Raw genomic sequence first — 24,104 nt, forward strand, 5'->3', positions numbered from 1 at the left:
ATTAGTGGGTTTTGATTGGTCAAAACTCTTTCCATATCATAGATTTTCCCTATTAAATTAATAATTATCAAAGGGGTCATCCAATAGGAGGGGAAGGAGAAGAGTTTAAGAAAACAATGTTGTGAGACTCAGAGTAGACAAGACGGTCGGACCATTTGGACCAGGAACAGACAGCAAAGGCAGTTTGGGTTGCATAGGGGTGCAACTTGGGTTAGTCCGAGTCAGCATTTTACACTCCTTCAGGCTGGGCCCATTCAAATTTAACAAAAGTCTAACCTCCAAATTGCACCCCTAAGGTTGCGGGCAATTACACAATGTTGGGTATCTAGGAAGTCTTTGGGAGGGGTCGAGTGAATGCGGAACTATACCTTTTGGCAGCTTTTTTGCACAAACCTTCTGACTCAAACCCATATTCTCACTCTTGTCAGCATGAAATTTTACCATTACATCAAACAATACCCAATTTTTGGGTTGCCTATTTCTTACAAATGTCAAAGGCTGGATACGGTCCAAACCTGTTTTTTTTCTTTTCTTTGTTTTTTGCACAAAATAGACCCAAGGTTTTAAAAACAACTCGGAACCGGAACCAGTTTCCAGGTCAACAGTTCAACCACCTGGGTCAATGGATCACTGACCATATCAACAGTTTTTGGCCAAGGATCAGGTTGAGGGTGAAACGGCCCAACCACCCAGGCCAAGGGTCCAACTGCCCAGGTCAACGACGGTTTGAAAACACTGCTCAGACCTAGACCTGCTCATATATATATATATATATATATTTGCATTTTTATTCAAGTCAAATGGAACCAGATTTTTTTTTTATGTAAGAATCAGACAGTTAAACCATTCAAGCCATGACCCAGTGACCAAAATGGGTTTATGCCTGCTCGAGTCTGATAACATTGTACTAAAAAGTTACAGATCATGAACCATGTGGTTTTAATGTTAATCAACAACTTAGCCCATTCATTGGATGAGCTTGATTGACAAATTCAGCACCTGAGATTAGAGACTTCCCACAAGACCTAAATGAAAATCACTCTAAAAAAATAATTGAATTTATTTGATATAATAAAGTTGAAGTAAAGAATGTGATCTTGGAATATACAGAGCAGAAACAGATCGTTCCAATAAAACCCTTAGCCCAGATTAGCTTCTTTGAATCCATAATTGAGCAAGTTACTCGTACTTCTTACCTGAAAATGAAAATCATCCTCACAACTTTGAGCTAAATAGGGCCAGTTGCCCCACACAGCAAATGCAAAAAATTTATCCAGAGGAAATCTGTCCAGTTATTTTTTCCCCGAGTACAGTGGTAAGCCACTTTGGATCTGCTACAAACAAGGCGTGTGCAACAGGCTATGTAACCCAATCAAGCATGAACACACCAGTGCGCTGTACAACTGGCACCTGTACGGATGACTGACATAAACTCTTGATTGGGTTACGTAGCCAGCTGTACACGTCTTGTTTGTAGCAAACCCTTCCCGTGTAAAACACAAAAAAGTACCTACTACTGCATAAAAGAATGAGATCTATTCCTGCCTAATATATGGTGAGGAGCTAATTTCTGTACTGTAAAATGAATCTTCTCCATTAATAACATATTTATCATCCTTCTCATCTTCCCACTTAAGAATCTCCCTTGTATACTTGAATGCATCATCAACAGTACTTCGCTCATGGGCCCTGGTCTGTGCCACAAACAGCTTCCCGTTAGTGATAGAGGTATAGAGATTCTTAAACTTCATTGCAACATAGAAGTAAGCCTGGTTGGCTAGAGATTGATTGTTGTGATGGGGCTTCACTGGACTGAAGTCCCCAAACCACTCACAAACTGTTAAAGGAACCCGATTGATCTTTTCTTCAAATGCATCATACTTGTTGAGGAGGAGAATAAAAGGGGTATCCCTAAAACAAGGGTGTCTCACAACACTCTCAAACAGGTCCCTGCTTGCCAGCATCCTGTTGCACACTGGACCCATGCCCTGGGCCCGCAACTGATCATAGTCACTTAGGGCAACACAGAAGAGAACAGCCCTCACATCTTCAAACATTTCCAGCCATTTGCAGCCATCACCTAGTCCCTTTGAATTTACTCGAATTAGTTGGTACCTTTGGCTGTAATGGAAGTCGGAAAGAAGAAAACAAACAAGATCAGTCAATGACAAACACTAGTAGAAAGCACTAACAAAAGGATCATGAGGTTATATCATGTTAGTAAAAAAGTGGCACTAGCATTAAGCCACTTGCTAAAGTTTCAGGCATTATATAGTAAAAGGTATATCAGAGAGAAAGAGAGGTTTTACTTTGTCTGAGGGCATTCAAAGTTTTCATTGTATATCTCTGACATGGGACTATGATCATCCAGCATGAATTCAAGAAAGGCTACACCATTGCTCTGCGTAACTCCTTCAGCATATAAAATGTCTTTCTCAGATGGTTCATACTCATTGCTTGATATCTCAATAGCCTGCAAATTTACCAAAATAGGAAATCAGAAAACATATATGATTGTGCCATCATGGTAATTAAACCCCTCCCACTCAAAAAAAGAAAAAGAAAATAGAATTTCTTTTAATAAAGATCATACCAACACATCGATCACTGCTTGAGTGGGGGCACATATACATGCATGGCTATGCTATCTGAAGGCATAGGATAATCAAGAAAGAAGTAACAATGCAGTTCCATAAATGCAGACCAAGCTGTGAAAGATATGAATTTCCTATGTATGTGGGGGGAAATATGAATTCAGATCCTAAGTGGACCTGAAAATTCTCTCTTGCCCTTATGGTGGTGTGGCAACCAAAGGAACTTCTTGGATTGCAGTCCACCAGACCACTTTTCTCTCAGATCTAGGCTGATTTCCTTAGATTGATTTTAACAGTCAAACCAGTATCTAATATTACTTTCAGTCCTAGACTACTTGATGCAGGAATTCATTTCTGTCTCTACTTTTTCTTTTATCAGTCTTCCTACTTAATGCACTGTTTATGAAAAGGAAACTAGACATAAAATATTTGGGTTTTTCTTGACCAATACCAAATGCTGGAATGGATGACTCTCTGCTTCAGCAGTTTCACCATTCAAAAAATAAAAATTTAATGAAAATAAGGAAAAGGTTACAAAAGGGACGAATAAAAATAAAATAAACCAAAAAGTAACAACTTCAGTATTTGATGAAAACATTAAACTGTTTCTCAGACTGGATATAAACCTAATCTTTGAAATTTTTTTGCATAGTGCTTTCTCAGACTCAAACCCACATTATTTTTTTTTTGGAAAAGGTAAAGTAATATTTATTGAGATGAGAAATACACAATGGAGGCTGAGATCAGTCCCAGAAAAGGCCGACTGATCAAATCAGCAATTACACATTCCACCAGGAACTAGAAAGAAAAACAGCTGACACATTACAATTTCTGAAATCTTCAGATGCAGACACCCAAGACATCAGTTTGCCCACTGTTTTCTGAATTAGCTCTTCCAGACTTAAAACCTTGTTACAGAAAATCCTTCTATTCCTCTCAGACCAGATGCACCAAAACACAGCAATAGGAATCATCTTCCAAACAATCTTCTTTTTTCTTGCTCAAACCCATGAGCTTCCAGCAACACAACAGCCCCGTAACCGACCTCGGCATGACCCAACTCAAGTTCATGGAGCTGAGGAAATGACTCCACAGCTGAGCAGAAAACGGGCAGGATGCACAAATGGTCAGTGGATTCAGCACTACTCCCACACAGGCTGCATGACAGGTCCAAAATCTGAATGCCCCTTCTCACAAGGTTAGCTCTAGTAAGACATTTATTAAGAGCCATAGTCCAAACTAGGAAGTTAGATTTAGTTGGGCTGGTGGGATTCCACACTTGACGGCAAGGGAAATCAGGAACACCCCTACTACAGAGGTTAGAAGCCAGAGACTTGACAGAGAACACACCATCTGAGTTCCACTTCCACTGCCACTTATCCTCTGAACAGTAATCCAGCTCATGATTCTGAGGACAGGTCAACAGATTCAAAACCTCATCCACCTCCCAATCAAAAAAGTTCCTTCTAAATGAAGGAGACCAAAGAGCTGAACCACCAGATATGCTATAGCACTCTGCAACTGAAGCCTCTTGATTCAAAGCACACTGGAAGAGGAGAGGAAAGGAATCAGCAAGGGGTTCATCCGAGCACCAAGAGTCCTTCCAGAATTTGGTCCTAATACCATTGCCAACTTTAATTGAAACCCCAGCAGCAAGAGCTGAAAAATTCTTCATTATCCCCTTCCACAAAGAGTTACTCCAATTGGGAGGAGGGTCCCTCGTTCTCCAATTACCCCATTCCACACCATATTTGCTAGCAATGAGAGATCTCCACCAGGCATCATTTTCTGCAGCAAATCTCCAAATCCACTTGCAGAGGAGAGCAGAATTAAAAGATTTCAATTTCCTTATGCCTAACCTCCTTCATCTTTGGGGAGGCAGACTTGCTCCCAACTCACCAAATGCACTTTTTTCTCCTCCTCCCAACCTCTCCAAAGAAAACTCCTTTGAAGCTTTTCAAGCTGATTTGCAACATTGTTTTTTGATCAATGCTGATTTGCAACATTGTTTGGGATAGAAAAAAGAGACAGGAAATAGGTGGGTAAATTGGAGAGAGTAATCTTAATCAGAGTCACTCTACCCCCAAAGGAAAGGTATTTTGCCTTCCAAGAGGCCAGCTTTCTCTCCATTCTCTCAATTACCGAGTCCCAAATTGCAGAAGAACCACAACTCACTCCTAGAGGGAGCCCCAAATATTTGACTGAAAGGGACTCGATCTGACAAGCCAAGATTCCAGCACAATCTGCTAAATTGGAAACCTGACCCACTGGGATAATTTGACTCTTGTTCCAATTGACTAAGATCAGAAATCACTTCAAACCAAGATTGTGCTGGAATCTTGGCCAGCTTTCTCTCCATTCTCTCAATTACCGAGTCCCAAATTGCAGAAGAACCACAACTCACTCCTAGAGGGAGCCCCAAATATTTGACTGAAAGGGACTCGATCTGACAAGCCAAGATTCCAGCACAATCTGCTAAATTGGAAACCTGACCCACTGGGATAATTTGACTCTTGTTCCAATTGACTAAGATCAGAAATCACTTCAAACCAAGATAAGATCCCAAGGATTAACTCCACCTATGAGGGGGAGGCATCCACAAAGCATAACATATCATCTGCAAATTGGAGAATATTCACCTTCTCACCCCCTGGAGCAAAATTGCAAAACCTTCCCACTCATCGGAAACAGTAGCCTTTTTACAGAATAAAGTGAGGATCTCCATTACACATATAAAGAGTAGGGGAGACAGGGGATCACCCTGTCTAAGACCCCTGGAACTATCAAAGAAACCTGCGGACTGTCCATTAACCAAAACTGAGAACTTTGGAGAGGTGATACAAACTTTTACCCAGTTCCTCCATTTCTGCCCAAAATTCATCTCTCCAACCTGGTTATTACAAAGGCTCTAGCTCTTGCATTTGCCATTTTGTGAAAGAAGTGTGTATTCCTGTCCCCCTCTTTCAGCCAAGCCACTTTATCTCTTTGCCTCCATTTAATTTCTTCTGACACTGCCAATTTATCAAACTTCAGATTTGCCTGAGATCTTTTTAGTCTATGCTCCTCAGAAATAGGACCCAACTCTTCTGCTGAATCAATTTCCTTTATGGTAACTCAGGAGAGCTTTCTTTTTAGTGTCTAAACTCATATTTTTCTCCAATTTCCAAATCTTTAATCTTGCTTTGATGGCCCCCAATTTTTTTTTCCAGAATGAAAGAATTGGTACCCAATACCTGCAGATCATCCCACACAGACTTCAACAAAGGAACAAGAGTGGCATCCTCAAACCAGAAACCTGTCCAGTCTCAGTGGGATTGTCTTGGTTGTTGGTCCAAGTAAACTGGCTACCATGAAGGGGTAAGTCTTGAAGCTCATCTGTTGATGAAATCGGCAAACTGAACCATATCCCTGGATCTTCTCCCTCTAGAGCTTCTCTCATCAGCAGACAAGGTGACATTAAAATCACCAACAATAACCCAAGGGTAAGATAAACTTCCCCTCGCCACGGCTAGCTCCTCCCACAGACTTCGATCATTAGGACCATACACATTAGTAATTTGACAAACATTACCATCTGCAAACTTCAAAACTAGGGAAATTGAGAAATTTCCAATCTGATAGGAAGCTAAACTACAAACCGTCGGATCCCACATACTCAGCAACCCCCCTGCACTCCTGACTACTAACTTTGATCTCCATCTAACTTCTCCCTCCCCCCAGATGCTTCTAACCACTGCAGCCTCAACACTATCCAACTTCGTTTCTTGGAGCAACACAACTTTACCCTGACTTCTTCAGAGACTCACACTACAAGCCTCCTACCCGACCCCAAACCCCTAACATTCCAAGAGAGCAATTTTAACTCCATTACAAACCTCTGAAGCAAAAGAAAGCTTGGCACTCAAGACTTTCTCCTCCCCCCCTCACACTCCCCTCACTACTGCCAGCTTTGTCGTTTAAACTCCATGTCAGTCGCATCATTTCTCTGCTTTTCTTAGATTTGTTACCTCCCTTCTTTGCTGCAACTTTCCCCCTTGCCAAAAGCACTCCCTCTAAATATTTGATTGTCTCCTCTTCCAACCCTTCTAACGAAATCCCCAGAAACTTAACCAAACCCAGCATCTTTGATGAGACCCAAGAAGAGGCACATGAACTCACTAGTTGTTTACCTACCAAACTCGACTGAGCCAACACCAAACTACTGATCTCCTGCGTCTGAACATCTATTTCAGCACCCACAGTAGTAGCACAAAACTTACTTCCTTCCGCCTGGGATCCAACACTGTCTTGATCATCTCCCCCACCTTCGGCCTAAGAGTCTGAAACCACCATCGCAATCGGATCCAACTCAATCAGCTCGTCTTCCACTCGCAGTACAGAAAACTGATTGGTCTCCAACTGAGACCCGGAGAAGTAGTAGGAGGAGGCATAGGCTTCAAAGTAGGCGAACGGAGGTCCAAAACTCCCCCCCCCCCCAACCCTTCTCCCTCCACAAAGCGATCAAACACTGGTCCTAGAACCCCAGTTGGCCCCTGAACCCATTAGCAGGTTGGTTGAACCAGCTAGGGATTCTGAGAGATGGGCTACTGTGTGCCCTTCGACTAGGAGGGGACCTGGGCTCACTATTTGCTTTGGGCCCAAGCCCAACATCTGAATCAAAGGAGGGAAAACCCGACTGGGCTGGAGGGGATGAGCCAAGCCCAGATCCTTCTTCTAAGTTGTCTTTGGCCACGTGGGACTTGGGTGTAGCTCGGCCAGGCACTCTCTGATCAGGCCTTCAATATCCTCTACTCCCAAGGTCTGCCCTCTATCCCCCAAATTTGAAATTTGAAATCCCTTCCCACCGACTTCCTCTGCAAGCACATCTAGACCCTTCGTTGTCTCTGAGATCGAACAGCTCGGGAGAAAGCTGAGATCTTCACCATCTTCTCTACCACCGGCCGTCGAGGAGCTTGACCTAGCACGATTCTTCTGATGACACGCTTCTTCTTCTTCCCACCGACTTCCTCTGCAAGCACATCTAGACCCTTCGTTGTCTCTGAGATCGAACAGCTCGGGAGAAAGCTGAGATCTTCACCATCTTCTCTACCACCAGCCATCGAGGAGCTTGACCTAGCACGATTCTTCTGATGACATGCTTCTTCAGACGTGCGGGGAAGAACACATTCACCAGAATCTTCCAAAACCAACGTCTTGGTGCAGTCTGAAAACCCATTCTCTTCTCTCTGAACATACCAAGGCATCTCTTCTCCCCCTCTCCATCTACGAACAGACGGCAAAAGCTCTTGCCATATCTGGACAGTGAACAACACTTCTCCCGCAACCACTTCAATCTTGCTCGGAATGAGATCCCCCCTACGAACCTTAATTCTTACCCACTCACAAGTCACAACCTCCAGAGGAAAATCATCCGTCTCTGCGAAACCCCCGTAGGCATCCCCTATAGCTCTTATTACGCTTGGACACCGGAGAAGGAGAGGAAGACCAAACACCCTGATCCAAACCGACTCCAAGTCCTCCCCTTCAGCAAAAGGATCTAGATAGCAGCAACCCGCACTCGCACCCCACCAGTCCAACAAGAGTGGATTTCTTCCCAGCTGCCATGGCTCGTTTCTTAACAGCCAATCCGCACCAGCTCTCAAAGGGCAGATGAAAAGGAAGAGGCCATCTGCCATTTTCTTCACTTTCATTCCCCTCACCTCTCTCCATTGCCTGTTTGCCCAAAGCTCCACTTCCCTAGTCCCCTATCCCCACTGGAACCTTCCCACCAAACAGTTCTGCAAAAACTCCCTTCTTGCATTCACCGCCTGAGAGTCAATGACTACCACCCGTTTACCGCCGACCCTCTTCACCTCCAACGACCCAAAAGAAAGCCAGGCACCTGCTACTGCCGCATCACTGTATGAGAGATTGACCCTTGTCCGCCCTTCTTTCTCCACTTTTTGGTACCAGTTGATAGCTTCCCATCTTCTCTTCCCTCCAGCAGATTTGCTTGAAGGGAAGTAGCGCGCCATAGGAACTAAGAAAAAACGAAGGTACACACCTCACTAGAACGTACACCAACGTTACCAGATCCTTTCACCGGAGATCCATGGTGGTCTTGAACGTACACACCTCACAACCTACATCAAAATTTTGATTCTTCAAGGTCTATAAATTCGCTCAACATTTTTTAGGATGCTTATGACACCTAGCTAATACAACACTAACTATCAAAACATTAATTGTTGACAATTTTTAAGCACTTTAAAATGTTCTTTGTTTTTCATAAAAGAGTTTTGACCAAGTCAACACTATTGGCATTGAATGCGATCCGGGGTCAACCAATTGACATAGAATGGATCAAAAATCAATGCTGCTGATCAATTCATTCAGATCACACACAAAATTACAAAATTTTGTAATACAATTATAACAGTGAAGCACAAAGAAACCATCGCTGAAGAGATGATCTCTAGCAGGTCAACACAACTTGTTCCTGCTGTTGTTAGGAGCAGAAAATAGTTGCCTTTCTATTTCTGGAACACAAATGTTCCATTTGAATATTGATAAATATCACCACCAACCATGGTTCCTACATAGGTAGAAAAAGTTGTATTCCTTTACATTGGACATGAATTTCTAGAAACAATTTCCAATAGTGAGACTCCTTACCTTTCAAGTTTTATACAGAATTAATAAGGTAAGTCCTAGTGTGAGAATAGAACAGATGCTAGCTATGTAGATGAACAGGGATGCCAATTGGGAAAAGGGACATCAGCCAATCCTAAATAATGAGAAAATATAGGAAGACAGAGATTGTCAATATAAAGGTGGGGTCAAGTGGGGCAAATTTAGAAACAGTATGCTATTGTTGCCAAAATAGTCTTCAATTGTGAAGAAACAAGGACTAAAGATCACTAGCACTGGAAAATAGCCACTGCAGATTGGGGAATGAATAGATGGAAGTGACTGCGGTTTATAGAGAATATTTTAGGTTGGAATCATAGAGTATGGGTAGCTGTAATGTGTACTTCAACTAGCATATAATCAAAACAACACTAATGAAGACACTGAACAGAACAAAAAGAAGAAATGTAAAAGGAGGATAAAGGCATACTGAAATCTCAATGAGATTCTTGCCACATTGTAGAATGAGCAAATTGATTGATCTAATGCCTACGCATTGTCCACTATCTACAATTCCCTATTGTTCATCCTTGACTTGTAATTATGAAGGTGATCTCTGTTTTTCTTACAATATTTATTAAGGCAGTTGTTCATATTCCATTTTGATTGTGGGGTGGATTCTAGTAAAAAAAAACAAGCAAACCAAGAAAACTGTGGTTCCTTACGATAGTCTACTCTGTGTTGTGGCCAAAAAACACCAGGGAACAGAATGGAAGGAAAACTCTGCCCTGGATAATTTAACCCTATGATCATTTTACGATGACTGAAATGGCAACTTAGTAAATAACTACTAAAGCATCAACACAAGCCCTGGATTTCTATCAACCAAACAAGTATCTGGGCCTACAAAGTCAAGCATCCAATATAATTCTTGCCTTACAAGGTGATGCATAAAACAAAATGACTGCAGCAGACTATTGCAAATTATTTCAAGCATAATAATTCTAAGCAAGTATTAAAAGGGCAAAAATGTTAGATTCCAAGCTTTACAAAGTCTTGACATGGGATACAATCATGCAAGTCATTTTTCTTTTACTATAATAGTTTGGAAACCTTTATCTTATCAGCATTTTTCAACTTGGTTGGACATAAAATACTTTCAAAGTCCTACTGTCTCTAAAAATTCAGACCAAGACCAGCTAAGACACATTTGCCAGGGTATCTTCATCTTCTTCATTGGCTTTGTATTTTCTTTCTTTGAGATATTCAAGGAAAAGAGTATCTCTGAACTGGTGAAAAAAAAGAATCCTGCAATCAGAAGGGAAGTTGCACAGTATCCCTGAACTAATTATGATGAATTTCTAGTACTCTTAAACCATCATGATTACTTCACATATTTTCCAAACCCCTATTTCTTTACCACTCATGAATCCTTTATTTTAAAGGTGAGTGAAATTTTGCTTCAATAGATTCCCCTTATCACATGATAAGATTTATCAGTTCCCTCGTATCCTTGCAAAGAAATGGCAAAGGAACTTCCTAGAAGTGGCTTATATTTCAATGCTTCCATAACTCCTCTCGTAGAAATCAATCATATCAAACAAACAGAGCCACTTAACCTATGGGCAAGGAGAATATAGCATCAGAAGCCCATTGCAAATTAGAAATTAATGAGGATTCCATTCTAATCTTTTGTACAGACGAAACAAATATTTGAGATGAACTTCTATCACTTTTTGGATCAAAAATCTTGTCGAAAGTCAGCTCCCCTATTCCAAGTCTGAATAGCAAATTTCTCTTTAATTAAAAGTAGCATAGCAATTTTTCATTGATCCAGAATCACTCATTTGCTTGATAGCCCACCAAAGCCGGGCTTGTTATTGTTACAATTGTCCTACAAGCATGAGTGCACCATAATTTAACAATGGACAATTGCACTGACAGAAGGGAATAAAACAGGATTCATATAGCTGACCCCATAAGGTTGGGACAAGGCCAACCATTTTCAGAACTATTCCAACGTCTATGGTTTTAAAGAATTATAAACTTCTCCAAAACAAAAAAGAATAAGAATTTGCTTGTCAACTTATTTATATAGACTCCAAACCCATTTATTCTGTCTTTTCATAATAATGATAAGGGTTTGACTATGATACCGGAAAGACATGATATCGGAAAAACATACATCCAATCAACTGGTACCATAAAAGAGGTGATCAATTAGGTGGTGTTCATCTCAATTCACGGGGGTGTTTTGATTGGTTAAAGCTCTTCCAATGCCATGTCTTTCCAATATCATAGGTTTTCCCTAATGATAATATCAAGAATTTTGGACATAAATAAGATGAGAAAAAGAATCAGACAAAATATGCAAAAAAAAAAAATTATGGGATGATATCATATCCGTTCACTTCAATAAGAAAAGCTGCACAGACTGGACCAGTGCCACTTATATATACCAAAGAAAAAGACAATTTCCAAGACAAGTACACATGGATATTATATGGTGAAGAACAGATTAAATTCATTCCCTTGCCAAATCTTTTCCTATTTTTTTTGATAAGTAAATGTAAAGATTTCATTAAAAAAAGAAAAAAGTAGTACATTCTAGTCAGGTGTTAAGGCAACACGTACAAACATAACAAAAAATGAGAAACCAAATCAAAACAGGTCATCCAAGCAAGTTACATATTTGTAACCCCAAAACTTCCCCAAGACTGTCCCCTATATCCACTTTATTTACTTGATCAAATTCTCGTAAAACCAAGGCTCACTCCTGACTCATATCCGTTCACTTCAATAAGAAAAGCTGCATAAACTAGACCAGTGTCACTTATATATACCAAAGAAAAAGACAATTTCCAAGACAAGTACACATGAATATTATATGCTGAAGAACAGAAATTAAATCTATTCCCTTACCAAATCTTTTTTTTTGATAAGTAAATGTAAATATTTCATTAAAAAATAAAAAAAAAAAAGTAGTACATTCTAGTCAGGTGTTAAGGCAACACCTACAAACATAACAAAAAATGAGAAACTAAATTAAAACAGGTCATCCAAGTTACATATTTGTAACCCCAAGACTGTCCCCTAGGTCCTCTTTATTTACTTGATCAAATTCTGGTAAAACCAAGACTCACTCTGACACAGATTAGCCAATAGCTGCCACAAGCCTATCCCGGTTCCAAGCCTTATCCTCATTCTGGTAAAACCGAGACCCACTCTAATTTCTTTTCTCTTTAGTAAAAATAGGAAGCCTTCAAAGATTTGCAAGCAATTCCTTTGCCAAATCTTTGTTTCTTCATCAAATAATGATTTTCAAGATTTTTTTTTTCTTTAGAAAAAAAAAATAGATGATATAAGAAAATACATCACTTCTTGTATTACTTTAATTGAAGCTACAAGGAGCCTTAATCTACAGAACATGCCAAATGTACTATGAATGTACTAGGTCATTATCTATTTCTATTAATGAATCAAATAATGAAACCATCAGCAGTAAATAAATAACTAATTAGAAGAATCAAATAAGTGTCTCTTAGAAAAAGGAATCATTACTGGTGGTGAAACTCAACTAGAAGTATAACAATATCCTAGAAACTAATCTACCAACCAATATTATATGCCAGCTTGCTGGTAATGCCTACATCTATCACAGAGGAGATGAAACTATCACATCCATTAGCATACTAACCAGTAACCAGTAACCAATTTCCCACCAAAAAATCAGATAAAGAATAAGCAAATGAAGAAAATCATATGCCAACTATGTAAAATATGTTTAGACACCAAAATAGCATATAATCCCCAATTAGAAATAAGTATTTTCTTTTTTTCTCCAAAAAAATAGACAATGATTCATAAAGCATAAATATAATAAATTCAATATTCTAAATGAACGTCAATTGAGATGAGATGTAAGTCAACAATTACAGTATTAAATGTAGTAAAGAAATGTCATAAAGGGAATCATATTGCAATGCACAAAAGGGGGAAAGAATAAATAAGGAAAAAAGTGGGAAATTCTAAGTTAAATAAGAGCACTTTAGCCATACCCGATTTAAGAAATAATTAGCAACATCAGGAAGAAAATGCAATTCATCTCTTCTCTTGTATGTTTCCTGAATTGCAGGGTCCTTCCAAACTTCATCTACAACAGGGGCATACTCACGGGTTGCAGCAGGGAAGAAAGCATCCAAGTCCCCCGTGGCCATAATTTCCAGTAGCCAGTCAGAGAAATGCTTCAACCGTTGATTAATTGCATAGATGCACTGCTTACTTTCATCACATCCACTTTCTGCTGCATCCATTCATAATTCAACCATTATATTAGTCTATGCCTCCCAGCATCTAGGACATCATAAACTGAAGTTGAAGTAGTAATTCAAGGCTTGAGCTTTTCCATAAAGGTCCATAAGGGAGCAGGGTGTTGAAGTTCCAAAGAAAACCAGAAATATTAATGATATGAAATTGTAAACCAAGACCAGCATCAAACAATGCACACTTAGGATGGTTGTATGTTTTTAATCCCATCAAGATAGTTATTGGGGCAAGGGTATAAAAATGTTATAGAACAATCTGCTTAGAACCTCCACCCCCAATCCCAGGGGGGGAACTCTTTATTTTTCCCTCAGATGCATATTTTATATTTCATTACATTATGCTTTTATTGAATCATTTATAAGGAATAAAGAGACCAATGCCACAAATCATTCTATTCAACATGGACTTTAATTGAAATATACCTATACAAAATGATAATGTTGAACCAAAATCTGTGTCGGATGATAAAAATGCAAAACCCGATCATGTTTCCAAAGAGCACTTTTTTTTTATAAATGATTTTCCAAAGAGCACTTTATTCTAATTCCAAATAACCATAGACAATCATTGCATGAATCGTCATATATTCGGACATATATACAATGATTATTATTATGGATAGGCATTGAAGAACTGGAAAAATTAAGATGTAGATTGAAGTACTCTGGAATCATCATCATCATCATTGTCCATGCCTTATCCCAACCATATGGGGTTGGCTACATGAATCCCGTTTTGCCAATACACTCTATTTAAAGCCATATCCACTGTAAGATTATTAGTGCTTAAATCATTTCTTACTACTTCCCATATCCTTTTTGGTCTACCCCTAGCCCTTCTAGCCCCTTCAACTCATAGCAAACCACTTTCTAACTAGTGATGTTCATGGTCTTCCATGCACGGAACCAAACCATCTTAGTCTACTTTCTCCCATTTTTATCACCTATCAGGGCTACTCCTAGGTTCCTACAGATAACTTCATTCCTGATCCTATTATCCTTTCTAGCTTTTCCGTTCATCCATCTAAGCATTCACATATATGCCACACTCATTTTCTGCACAAGTTTCTTAACTGCCCAACACTTTGCTCCATACAAAATAGCTGGTTTTACAACTGTTTTATAAAATTTTCCTTTCAATCTAAGTGGTATTCGCCTATCAATACTAAATTTTCATGTCATATACTTTGTTTTAGTCCTACTTATTTTAAAACCTCTTGTTTCTGAGGCATTTGTGTTCAAGTACTCTGGAATACATGTATAATATTTCAAACGGCTATTAGTATCAATGTTTAAAGAGCAAATCCTGGGGATTTCTTTAAGAGAAAATGATGAGTTCCACAAAACAGCCAGTTATGCAAGGCATCTAATAATTGACAATTCCACCATACAGATGAGCAATTTGTTGAATCTTCAATGATTTTTGGAAGATATAGGTGGTTAAGTGTACAGAACCAGAAAAGGGAGGTGGTTGATGGTCCAAGCAGTCCAACCATCTAGTCCAGGCCAACTTTTAAAACATAAGAAAAAGCAATCTTATCAGATATTTAAGAACATATAATAGTTTTTATTTTTTTATTTTTTTATTTTTTCCTTTTTCTCATGTATCTTAGACCTTCTTGATGGACACAGAATTCTGTGTTTTTGCTGAATGCTGATAAAAAAAAATACCCAGAATTCTGTATCGCATACCTGAAACTAACAAATATTGTATATAAATGTGAAATGAGGAGCCAGGTTTTCCTATTCTCTCTTCTGCTAGAAATTTAACTTCTACCCTTCACTGTAAAATTTTCTGGTGCCCAACCCTTTCACATTATTTTTCTTCAATGTTGTATCCATGCATAAATGAGGCAATGCAAGTACATGTATATGGAGTACTTTTAATAGTTTATACTTGTCAATAGATGTGTCAGACTCCTGACACACATCGAATTCTTGTTCTCATATCCATGTCCATGCAACACTTCTTACTGGATGAGGCAACAATATGATGACCCATGACATCTAAAAGCACTACATATGAGAGGCAAGATCTTTAATAACCAGTATGAGCAGCTCATTTGGATTGATTTAAGGTCAGACAACAATCCAGCCAATAGCCTAGCTAGAGTGGTGGTGTGTCCAAGAGTAACTTGGCATGGACACATGCTCAGGAATCGCAATCCAATGTGTCCAAGAGTGTGACTTGGCAAGAGGATAAAACGAGGACTTTCAGACATGTCCACATAAAAGTTTAAACTATTAAAGTAGTCCATATTTTTTGAATTCTAACATTATATGCCTATAAAAAAAAAGTCTGGAACTTTATCTTTATAACTTTATGATGGTTTCTATAAAAAATATTTATTATGATAAGCAAGTAAATAAAGGACAATGTTATATTGAAGACTTGAAGTATCCATTAAGAATGCATGGAGTGTTGGAATCCAACACATGTCTGACATAGATATTTAATCCATTTAGGAGAGTCCATGCAGCGTCATCTCTTTGTCTTCATGATTATCAATGAGTCTTTTCAATCTTGCTACTGATTAAGAAAAACATATATATGTGAGTCAGATGCAGGATCCAGTCCCAACTTTCATTGCAGTGGTTCATGTAAAATTGCCATGGATACCTGAGCTCAACAAAGTGATTTCACTAAAAAAACTAGATTATAAAGATGGAATGCAAACAGCAAAGGGAAAATGTCTCATTGAAACCTTGGCCAGACTCTTCAGCATCAAAAGTAGCATCCCTTCTCATCAAAGCCTCCTCTTCAAAATGCTCTCGGCCTTCGAGCAATACGCTGAGATATTTGTACATGTTTCTCTGTATCATAAGTTTCATATCATGCTGCTCTTCTGAAGTAAAGTTCCCATGCAAAAACTTGGCCTGTTCCAGGAAAAGGCAACACGATATATCTTATATTCAGGAGTTACTTATAATTGAATAACTCCACTATTTGTACGAGAGAAAGAAAACATTAAACTTTTGAGAAGTTTGTTGCCACTTTCCAGAAGGTGATCATTGAGAAAATTAGGCGGCTTTCATTGTTTTGCTCATGCTTTTGTAAAGAGCTTAATTCAGAGCAATTTCCTTTTTTCCATTCATAAAGGGCTTAATTTAGTGAAATTTCTTATTTGTGCAGATAATGACACCATAATTCATGACAACTTTGTAGAGGGAGATTCACAGGTTGTTATTTGATGGACAGGAGGATACTGAACAGATGGTTGGATATGATCTCATGCACTAAGAGGGGCCAAATCCTTGGCATCTAATTTGAAGTCCTTGTTCAGATGGATGCCTAGATCAGCAAACTCCATAGCTGATTCCTTACAAAGAGAAGGAACCAGATTTATACTGGGGTCTTCTATAAGGGGCAGACTATAGTAAGATTCAATAGTTCTTTCTATTATTGGGTCTTTCATGAACCTATTCTAAGCTAGCTAAAGATAAGTTAGCTCTTCGCTATATTTAACTGATAGATTTTATTACTTATAAAATGTATAGGATTAATATGCAAGAAGTGCACTATTAATTACAAAGTAATGAAAGAAACGCATTTACTACAATGCTGACCCTTGTTGATTTTCCACAACAATAATAGTTGATTTAATTTCAATCAAAAAAGCCTTTGTCTAGCAACCTATAATACAAGGGTACCTATACAATGGTATCATATCATGTAGATACTGCAATTTTTAGTGTAAATTTCGTATTCGATACTGTATCCATGTGTCCTTGGTGTATCCAAGTAATAGATGGCAACTTAATTGTTTTCAAATAGGACAAGTATAGATATTGCTCATGTGAAGGTTTTCTGCATGTTCCCTCATCATGACATGCCTTTCATGAAAATAAATTTATGTGACAAAAATAAATTTGCAACGCAAGATAACTGTTGACTTTTATACTGACCAGACCATGATCAGCTTGATTATATTTCAAAATGCAAAAGAAAAAGAAAAAGAGGATGCATGACATTTATTGGAAACTACAAATATATTGTTGGTAGAATGCCACAACTTGAAAAATATTTAAAATATGATAAGCATACCTGCTTGAAGATAGTGCTGGTTCCAGAACCTTCCAAGCCATGTAGCAAAAGTTTCTGAACTTTTCTCTGCTCCAAATATTCAGGCACAGACCTACTTGAGAAATTAGCTGCATCTTCTCCTTGTCCAGTAGCATTTCTAGGGGGCACAGGCAATGAGAATAGTGAACAAAGAAAGCGAGTTGATGCCTGCCCAGAAAATCCCATAGCTGGATTTAAGATTTCAAAATTGAACCAGGTCAAAGTTACTTGTATTAATAGATGGAAGTATACCTTTTCCCATATTTTACCCTTTATGTTATTCTGACCTTCTTCCTCATAAGACCCATCAGCGTACACCCAAAAATGAGTATCTCGGGGGCATTGCACCTTAGCTAACTGAAATTAAAGTCAACAAGACCATGCATCAAGTTTGCATACAAAAAATAGGACCAAATCAATGGCAAGACAACTGAATATATGATCTGACAAACAACCGTGCCACTTAAGGAAGCATAGTAAATGAATACATACACATAGTACTTCAGTCAAAAATTTTAAATAACAGAGAGATCATGCATTCCAACAGCATAGAAAACCCAAAAAAAGACCATACTGCTCCAAGAAAATGAACACAAATGTATATGGATTACAGAGTGTAAGCTAATTGAAGACATAATCAGGTGAGTAAATACAACAAAATTTTAGCATCCAAATGCTACTCAGAAAGATGGAAGGTATGTCAAGTATAATTGAAGTGAGTGTGTCACTAACTAATGCAGCCCAATGATACTTGTGTTAGACAGTTTATGTATGCCCTTAGCTTCAATCTGATTTGATGTACTTGTTATTTAGTGGAAATAAATAAAGTGCATGTTTTGATTCATGTTGTTTGGTTTAATTCTGTGTAAAACCCTAAAACTGGACATTTATAGAGATTCATGTTAGTTTTAAATGTTCACAGCCATTGGATAAGTCTGGGGAGATTTATCCTGCCAAGGCTGATGCTGGTGTGCCACCAAGTGTTGGGATGGCCTGTCTCAGCCATCAGGGTAAGACCCGAGGCACATGCAGTATGGGATTAGTTGAATCCTTGAACCGGACCAGATTTCCAGTCTTGCCCTGGACCTTGGAGATAGATGGGCAAAACTGGAAAGTTACACCTGACCCCTAGACTCGATTATGACACTTCACTAGGTGCTGGATCAGGCCGCCTTTGATATGCCAATCAGTGAGATCCTTAGCGGGGATCAAAACCTGGGTATGTTGGGGCAGTTTGAGAATTCATCTGAGTGGGTGGTCATAGTGACAGAATCAGCCACTTTGTCGGACAAAGGGTAATGATCGGGGATGCACTCTCTCTGATGGAAACCAAACTGCCGACAGTTGATTTCAATCGTTGGAATTTTGTTTTGCAAAATTAATATACTTATATTATATGTACGGTTTCAAAAATGTTTGCAAATGGTTTTAATTCCCGGGATCCATATGAGAGGGAGGTGTGGCGCTGTTCCTTGCAGCCGAGGGAGAGGTCCTCTCTTGTCGGGCAGTGCTTGATCATTAAGGGCTGAGAGGTTAAGTGTAAGACCATTTAGGATAATACCTGATGGGCTAATCTTGCACCTGCCCACAGTCCCTGGGTTTTTTATAAGATGGCTTGGCCCAGGGACCACTTAATGTAAGTGTTGGGCCCATAGGGTCCATACGATGGACTCAAGGGGTTCATTGAGCTTTTCAGTGAATTCGGCTGGGCCTTGTTTTAAAGGCTGGGCCGAACCCATGTGGCTGGTGTGTAGATCAATGCTTGGGTCCCACGCCATACAAAGAAGCCCAACTGGGCAGCAGATTGGAAACTAATTAAACACTGAATACTTAATGGGCCAAAAGCCCATTTCGAACTGGGCTGATATGATCACCCAAAAAGATGGGGCGAATCTGAGATTAATGTTAGTGAAAAGGATGGGGCTTTTAACCTTATCCACTCTGGGAGACCAAATTCAAATCAGATTTGAATCTGGTAACCTCCTGATAAGATCAGGAGTAAACTAACTTTATCTGCAGATAGGATTAAGATGATCCTCTATCCAGATACTGATTTGGATTGGGATAACTCCTGATTAGGAGGTTTCTTAATCAAGAAGAAAAGAGGAGAAACCCTAAGAAAATACATCAGATTTCGAACCATCCTTTGGATACATAAGGGATACCTTCTGCGATTTTGAGATAAGATCTCATACTCTCCAAAAAAGAGAAAAAGCAGTTCAGCTTTTTTTTGTTTTGGTTCTCTCCTCCTGCCGCCGCCATCTGCCATTGCAAGATTGGATCTTTGCAAGAAAAGAAAGTCAAGAAATCTGTTCTTGACATCAGTCTTGCAAGAAAGACTGAAAAGGTTACAGTGTTTAGTTCTTCCAGAGGATTCTTGTGAAGGATCCTGTGTGTAGGACGCACCCTGCTGGTTCTGTTCCATCCACAGCTGTGTCATCTTCAGCAGGAACGGATCTTGGAGCGTTCTTTGGGCGTGAACACCAACTTTGGGAGATAGTGCTTCTCCGGATCAGGTATATTCCTCCCATTTACCTTTTGGTACAGATCTGGTTTGATTATGGTTCAAGTAGGATCCTTGAATAATATATTCTAAATTTAGGGAATGTGATTCCCAGTTGGGAGAAGGTAGGAAATTTTTGAAATTCGCCCACCCATTCCGCAACCTTTATGGCGTCCATTGGATGGATCCTACCATTCTTTCAACTTGTTCCCTAATTAATGAATATTTTTTTCATTTGCTGAAAAAAAAAACTAATGCAGCCCAACAATCAAACATCCAAAGATCCAATACATAATTTTAGGGTGCCCTAGATGCTAAGGCATGAATAGAGAAAATTTAAATAATTAATATATGAAGGACATTTTGAATCCCAGGTCTATAGATACCCAACATTGATAATCTATGAAAGCATTCCCTAATTTGAAAGTTGAGTGATTCCTAGGGTTGATTATAGGTCATGCTGTGCCAGGCCTACAACCTTACATGTATTTTGTGTATTATATAAATTATATAGTATATATAAAATATATGTTATACTTGTAATATAAAATACTATATATAGTATATGATATGTATAATATCATAATATTTATATAGTATATAATATACAGAAATATATGTTTAAGTTTAATATGTATGCATATTCCATCCAGGCCTGGACACAGAACCTAGGTGTATTGGTATTTTAAGTGCCAAGCCTTTTTTTAGTTTTTTTTTTCAAAAACTAAGTTCCTCTTCAAAAAGAAAGTTTAATTTTATATATATTATATAATAAAAAGGGGTTCCTGAAATGATCACCCCTATTCCTGTCTTGATGATTGAGTGATTCCCACCTAAGATTGAGTTATTCACTTATTCCCCCTTCTATCCATTTATATGGTCTTCTGTTGATTGCACTCCAATATTTCTGTTTACTTAGTAGTCATTGTTTTTTTATTTTTCTTTTTATTGTTCAAGTACAGATTATGTTTCAAGGCTAAACTTAAGGATAGATAAAACTTACAGCACACACTACATGATATGTTAATTACTCCTCTGCAGATATTAAAAACTTCGCAACCTCACTGTAGGTTTCAGAAAACCCTTTTGCATGGATTTCACAAATATCCTACATGTTCAATTTTACAGAAATAGGCAGATTAACTGAGATTGTCATTTGCAACTTCAAATGGGAAAACAACTAGCAGTTGTAGAAGTCTCATGATAGAAGGTAACTTAACAGTGTAGGAAGTAAAGATGTTCGAGTAGATCATATCTGGTTCATGTGACATGGGTTTTCTCACGCCTTAAAGGCCTGGTTGGGTCGAGTCCTACTAATAGATTTAAAAGAATTTACAGAAGAAAAGGTTTAAAAGATGTGCATAAGTCTAAATTGGGACCTGAGGAGAAGGGGAGTTTGGACGATCAACAGCTGTTGAGTTGCAAGTTTTCTAGTAAGTCGACTATGTGCACTCAAGAGAATGAAGTGGTGGAGACAGGTTCGTCTAGGGACAGTGGGGGTGGTAAGGAAGTTGAAGGAGGCACAACGAAGATAAGAGAGGATGCCTTAGCAATGTTTGTTAAAGACAATTTGGCGGAGAAAAAGGATTGATTTGGAAAAAATGGATGACAGGGAGGTTCAAGTTGGTAAGATGTTGAGTTTGTTCTTCTTAGGTGGGGAGGAGTTCACTAGGAAAGTCTTTTTAGCTTGGGAGAATAAAAACAAAGAATGGACAGTGTTTCTGTTGATGATGATAGCATTTATGATGAAGTTTTGGAGGATGTAGAAGAGTGAGCTGTTGAGTTTGGCAGCAGATCAGTAGGGTGGGTGGGCAGGGATTGGCTAGCCCAAAGTAGAAGGGATTTCTATGGTTTTGCTCTTGATTTGTGGGTCCTGGGTTTCTTTTGTGTTCTGAGGTTCTTAGATGGAGTTCTTCAGTTCAGTTGGTGTTGATCCATCGGAGGTTGTTGGTAGTTGTCTTTTTTTTGGGGGGGTTCTTTCTTTCAGGTGATGTCTTATCACCTTCCTATTGTATTCTCTTTTTTATTTTTAATAAAATTTTGTTTTATGATAAAAAAAAAAGGTACATGAAAGAATGTATATCAAATATAAAAGAAAAGAGAAAGCATGACAGTCCTCTTCCAAGGCTTATGGAGGTAGCTAACTATCACTGTGAGAAAAGCAATCTAGAAGTTCAAATCAAGTTTTTCTTTTCTATTTAACGTAATGTGTATGTTGGGGTCTTTCAGTGTTTCTGTATCGAAATCTTACCTTCAGCATCCTGAGCTCTATTTTTGGGATTTCACGCCCATTAATATATACTTGTGTATTCCCATTGCTTGCCTCTGACTGTAGCTTCCCCCCAACATTCAATTTTGAACTTATGATCTTATCAGGCTTCTCTCCCTCCTGGAATTCAATTATTAAAATGTAATTGCAACAAACTAGATTTAAACCATAACAAAGGAATAACAATTCCTTATTTGTATAAGGAATTACTTTTACCTTTCCCCAAAGTCCAGAATCCTTATCATACCAGTACCTCCCTGGTTTCAGCTTCTGAGGAGGATATGCACAACCCAAAACTTCAGCCAGTTCTTCTTGTCTAAGTGGTCTGCCATTCACAATAAGCTGCTCGGGCCGGAGCTGATTTGCTGAACATTCCTTCTCTGCTTTCATGATCTGCCTTACCTCTAAAGGACTACACAATCTGCACAACATCCTCGAAGACTTCCCCAAGCTCGATCTTTTCAACTCATTTATTGGCTTTCCAATGCAGCTCACACACTTTCGACCCTCTGGCATCGAACCCATTGCCTTAAGCACGCAATTACTGCAATACCTTGCATCACATACCAGACAAGCCTCCCTCTCCTTCAATATGTTCCCTTTCCCACACCTGCTACAAACACCTCTCTTCCTTTGAACCACAACTGGTACCACTTCCTGATCAACAACACTGGACCTGGTCGAAGCCAACTCATCCTCCTCGTCTACCCACTGGTCTGCAGTATTGAATGCCACCACTGCAGTTCTCCTCCCCCCAACTGTCGTCTTTGGCGAACCAACGAATGGGGAATCAGATACTGAATTCCCTTCCCAAAGCGATGGAGATGACGCAGGACTCAACCCTTCCTCTGCTCCTTCACCCCCCCAATCCAATTCTCTTGACCCATCTCCCCGAAATTCAGTTTGCGCCCTCGTGGACCCCAACGACCTTGGGCTCTCCACCTGAGGAGACTTCCCCAATTCTCCACTGCCCTCTCCATTAAGAATCCCATTAAACCTTGAAGCCTTTGGAGCTGCCAGAATAACCGGCGCGACGACTCTCACCACCGGCGCATACTCCGATACAGAAACCAAGGACGAGCTCCGAATCGAGAGAGAATCGAAGTCTAGTGGCTCAACCTTGGGGACCTCGTACAGCACCGGAGGCCCCCGGTACTCCACGGCAATCGAGTAATCGAGATGCTCCTCGTCCGGCAGTGGCGCTCCGGCAGGAAGCATTTTCCTTAGCACCTCCTCCCATTTCTTCTCCATCTCCGGCTCTGCTGCCATTGCCGCTCTGAGTGGTCCTACAATGAATCTCTCTCAGCAATGACCGTGGGAAACTGAGCTTTGAGGGGTCCAACGCAAGAGCTTCACTTCCACATTGAAGAGGAAACTAGGAAGCTAGGGTTTCTGTAGAGCCAGAAAGAAAGGGAGTATTTCACTATTTGGTTAGAAAGGAAGTGAAAGGAATCGACGTCGAAAGGGAAGAGAATCCATGGAAAGGTGTCTCGAAAGGAGATTGGACGCCATTAGAGAGAGAGAGAGAGAGAGAGAGAAGGTCTGAACAAATCAAGAAATGTGGTCGTTGGGTTTACAGTAGTTCAAGTTGCAGAGTAACGGACAGAAGTCAAACTAACGGAAAACGTCAGTCAGTCGGTTAGGTCTACGGAGATTCCGTTAGCTTTGACGTCACAATCGCCAAGAGAAATATGGATAATATAATAATTTGAGGAGCTGGCGACGGCCGTTGACGTTGGAA

The 24,104-nt window shown here is 39.4% G+C and overlaps 1 protein-coding gene across 3 annotated transcripts; it reads right to left on the reverse strand.

Annotated features, from left to right (window-relative positions):
* Positions 1 to 1,042: 1,042 nt before the first annotated feature.
* Positions 1,043 to 23,914, reverse strand: LOC104607272 (extra-large guanine nucleotide-binding protein 3-like). Of its 3 annotated transcripts, none has more exons than XM_010272880.3 (8): positions 22,580 to 23,914; positions 22,346 to 22,483; positions 17,844 to 17,948; positions 17,574 to 17,759; positions 16,234 to 16,405; positions 13,262 to 13,503; positions 2,310 to 2,473; positions 1,043 to 2,121 (listed from the first exon to the last, which is right to left on the reverse strand). In XM_010272880.3, the coding sequence occupies exons 1-8, from the start codon at positions 23,630 to 23,632 to the stop codon at positions 1,536 to 1,538; spliced, it is 2,646 nt and encodes an 881-aa protein (XP_010271182.1). In that variant the 5' UTR covers positions 23,633 to 23,914; the 3' UTR covers positions 1,043 to 1,535. The 3 variants fall into 3 exon arrangements, with proteins under 3 accessions (XP_010271182.1, XP_010271181.1, XP_010271180.1); XM_010272879.3 differs by having other exon boundaries at positions 1,110 to 2,121; positions 13,262 to 13,506; positions 22,580 to 23,782; XM_010272878.3 differs by having other exon boundaries at positions 1,110 to 2,121; positions 17,574 to 17,948; positions 22,580 to 23,782.
* Positions 23,915 to 24,104: the final 190 nt, after the last annotated feature.

The sequence above is a fragment of the Nelumbo nucifera genome, chromosome 4, assembly GCF_055504915.1.
Source record: "Nelumbo nucifera cultivar China Antique chromosome 4, China Antique-T2T, whole genome shotgun sequence".
NCBI lineage: Eukaryota > Viridiplantae > Streptophyta > Magnoliopsida > Proteales > Nelumbonaceae > Nelumbo > Nelumbo nucifera.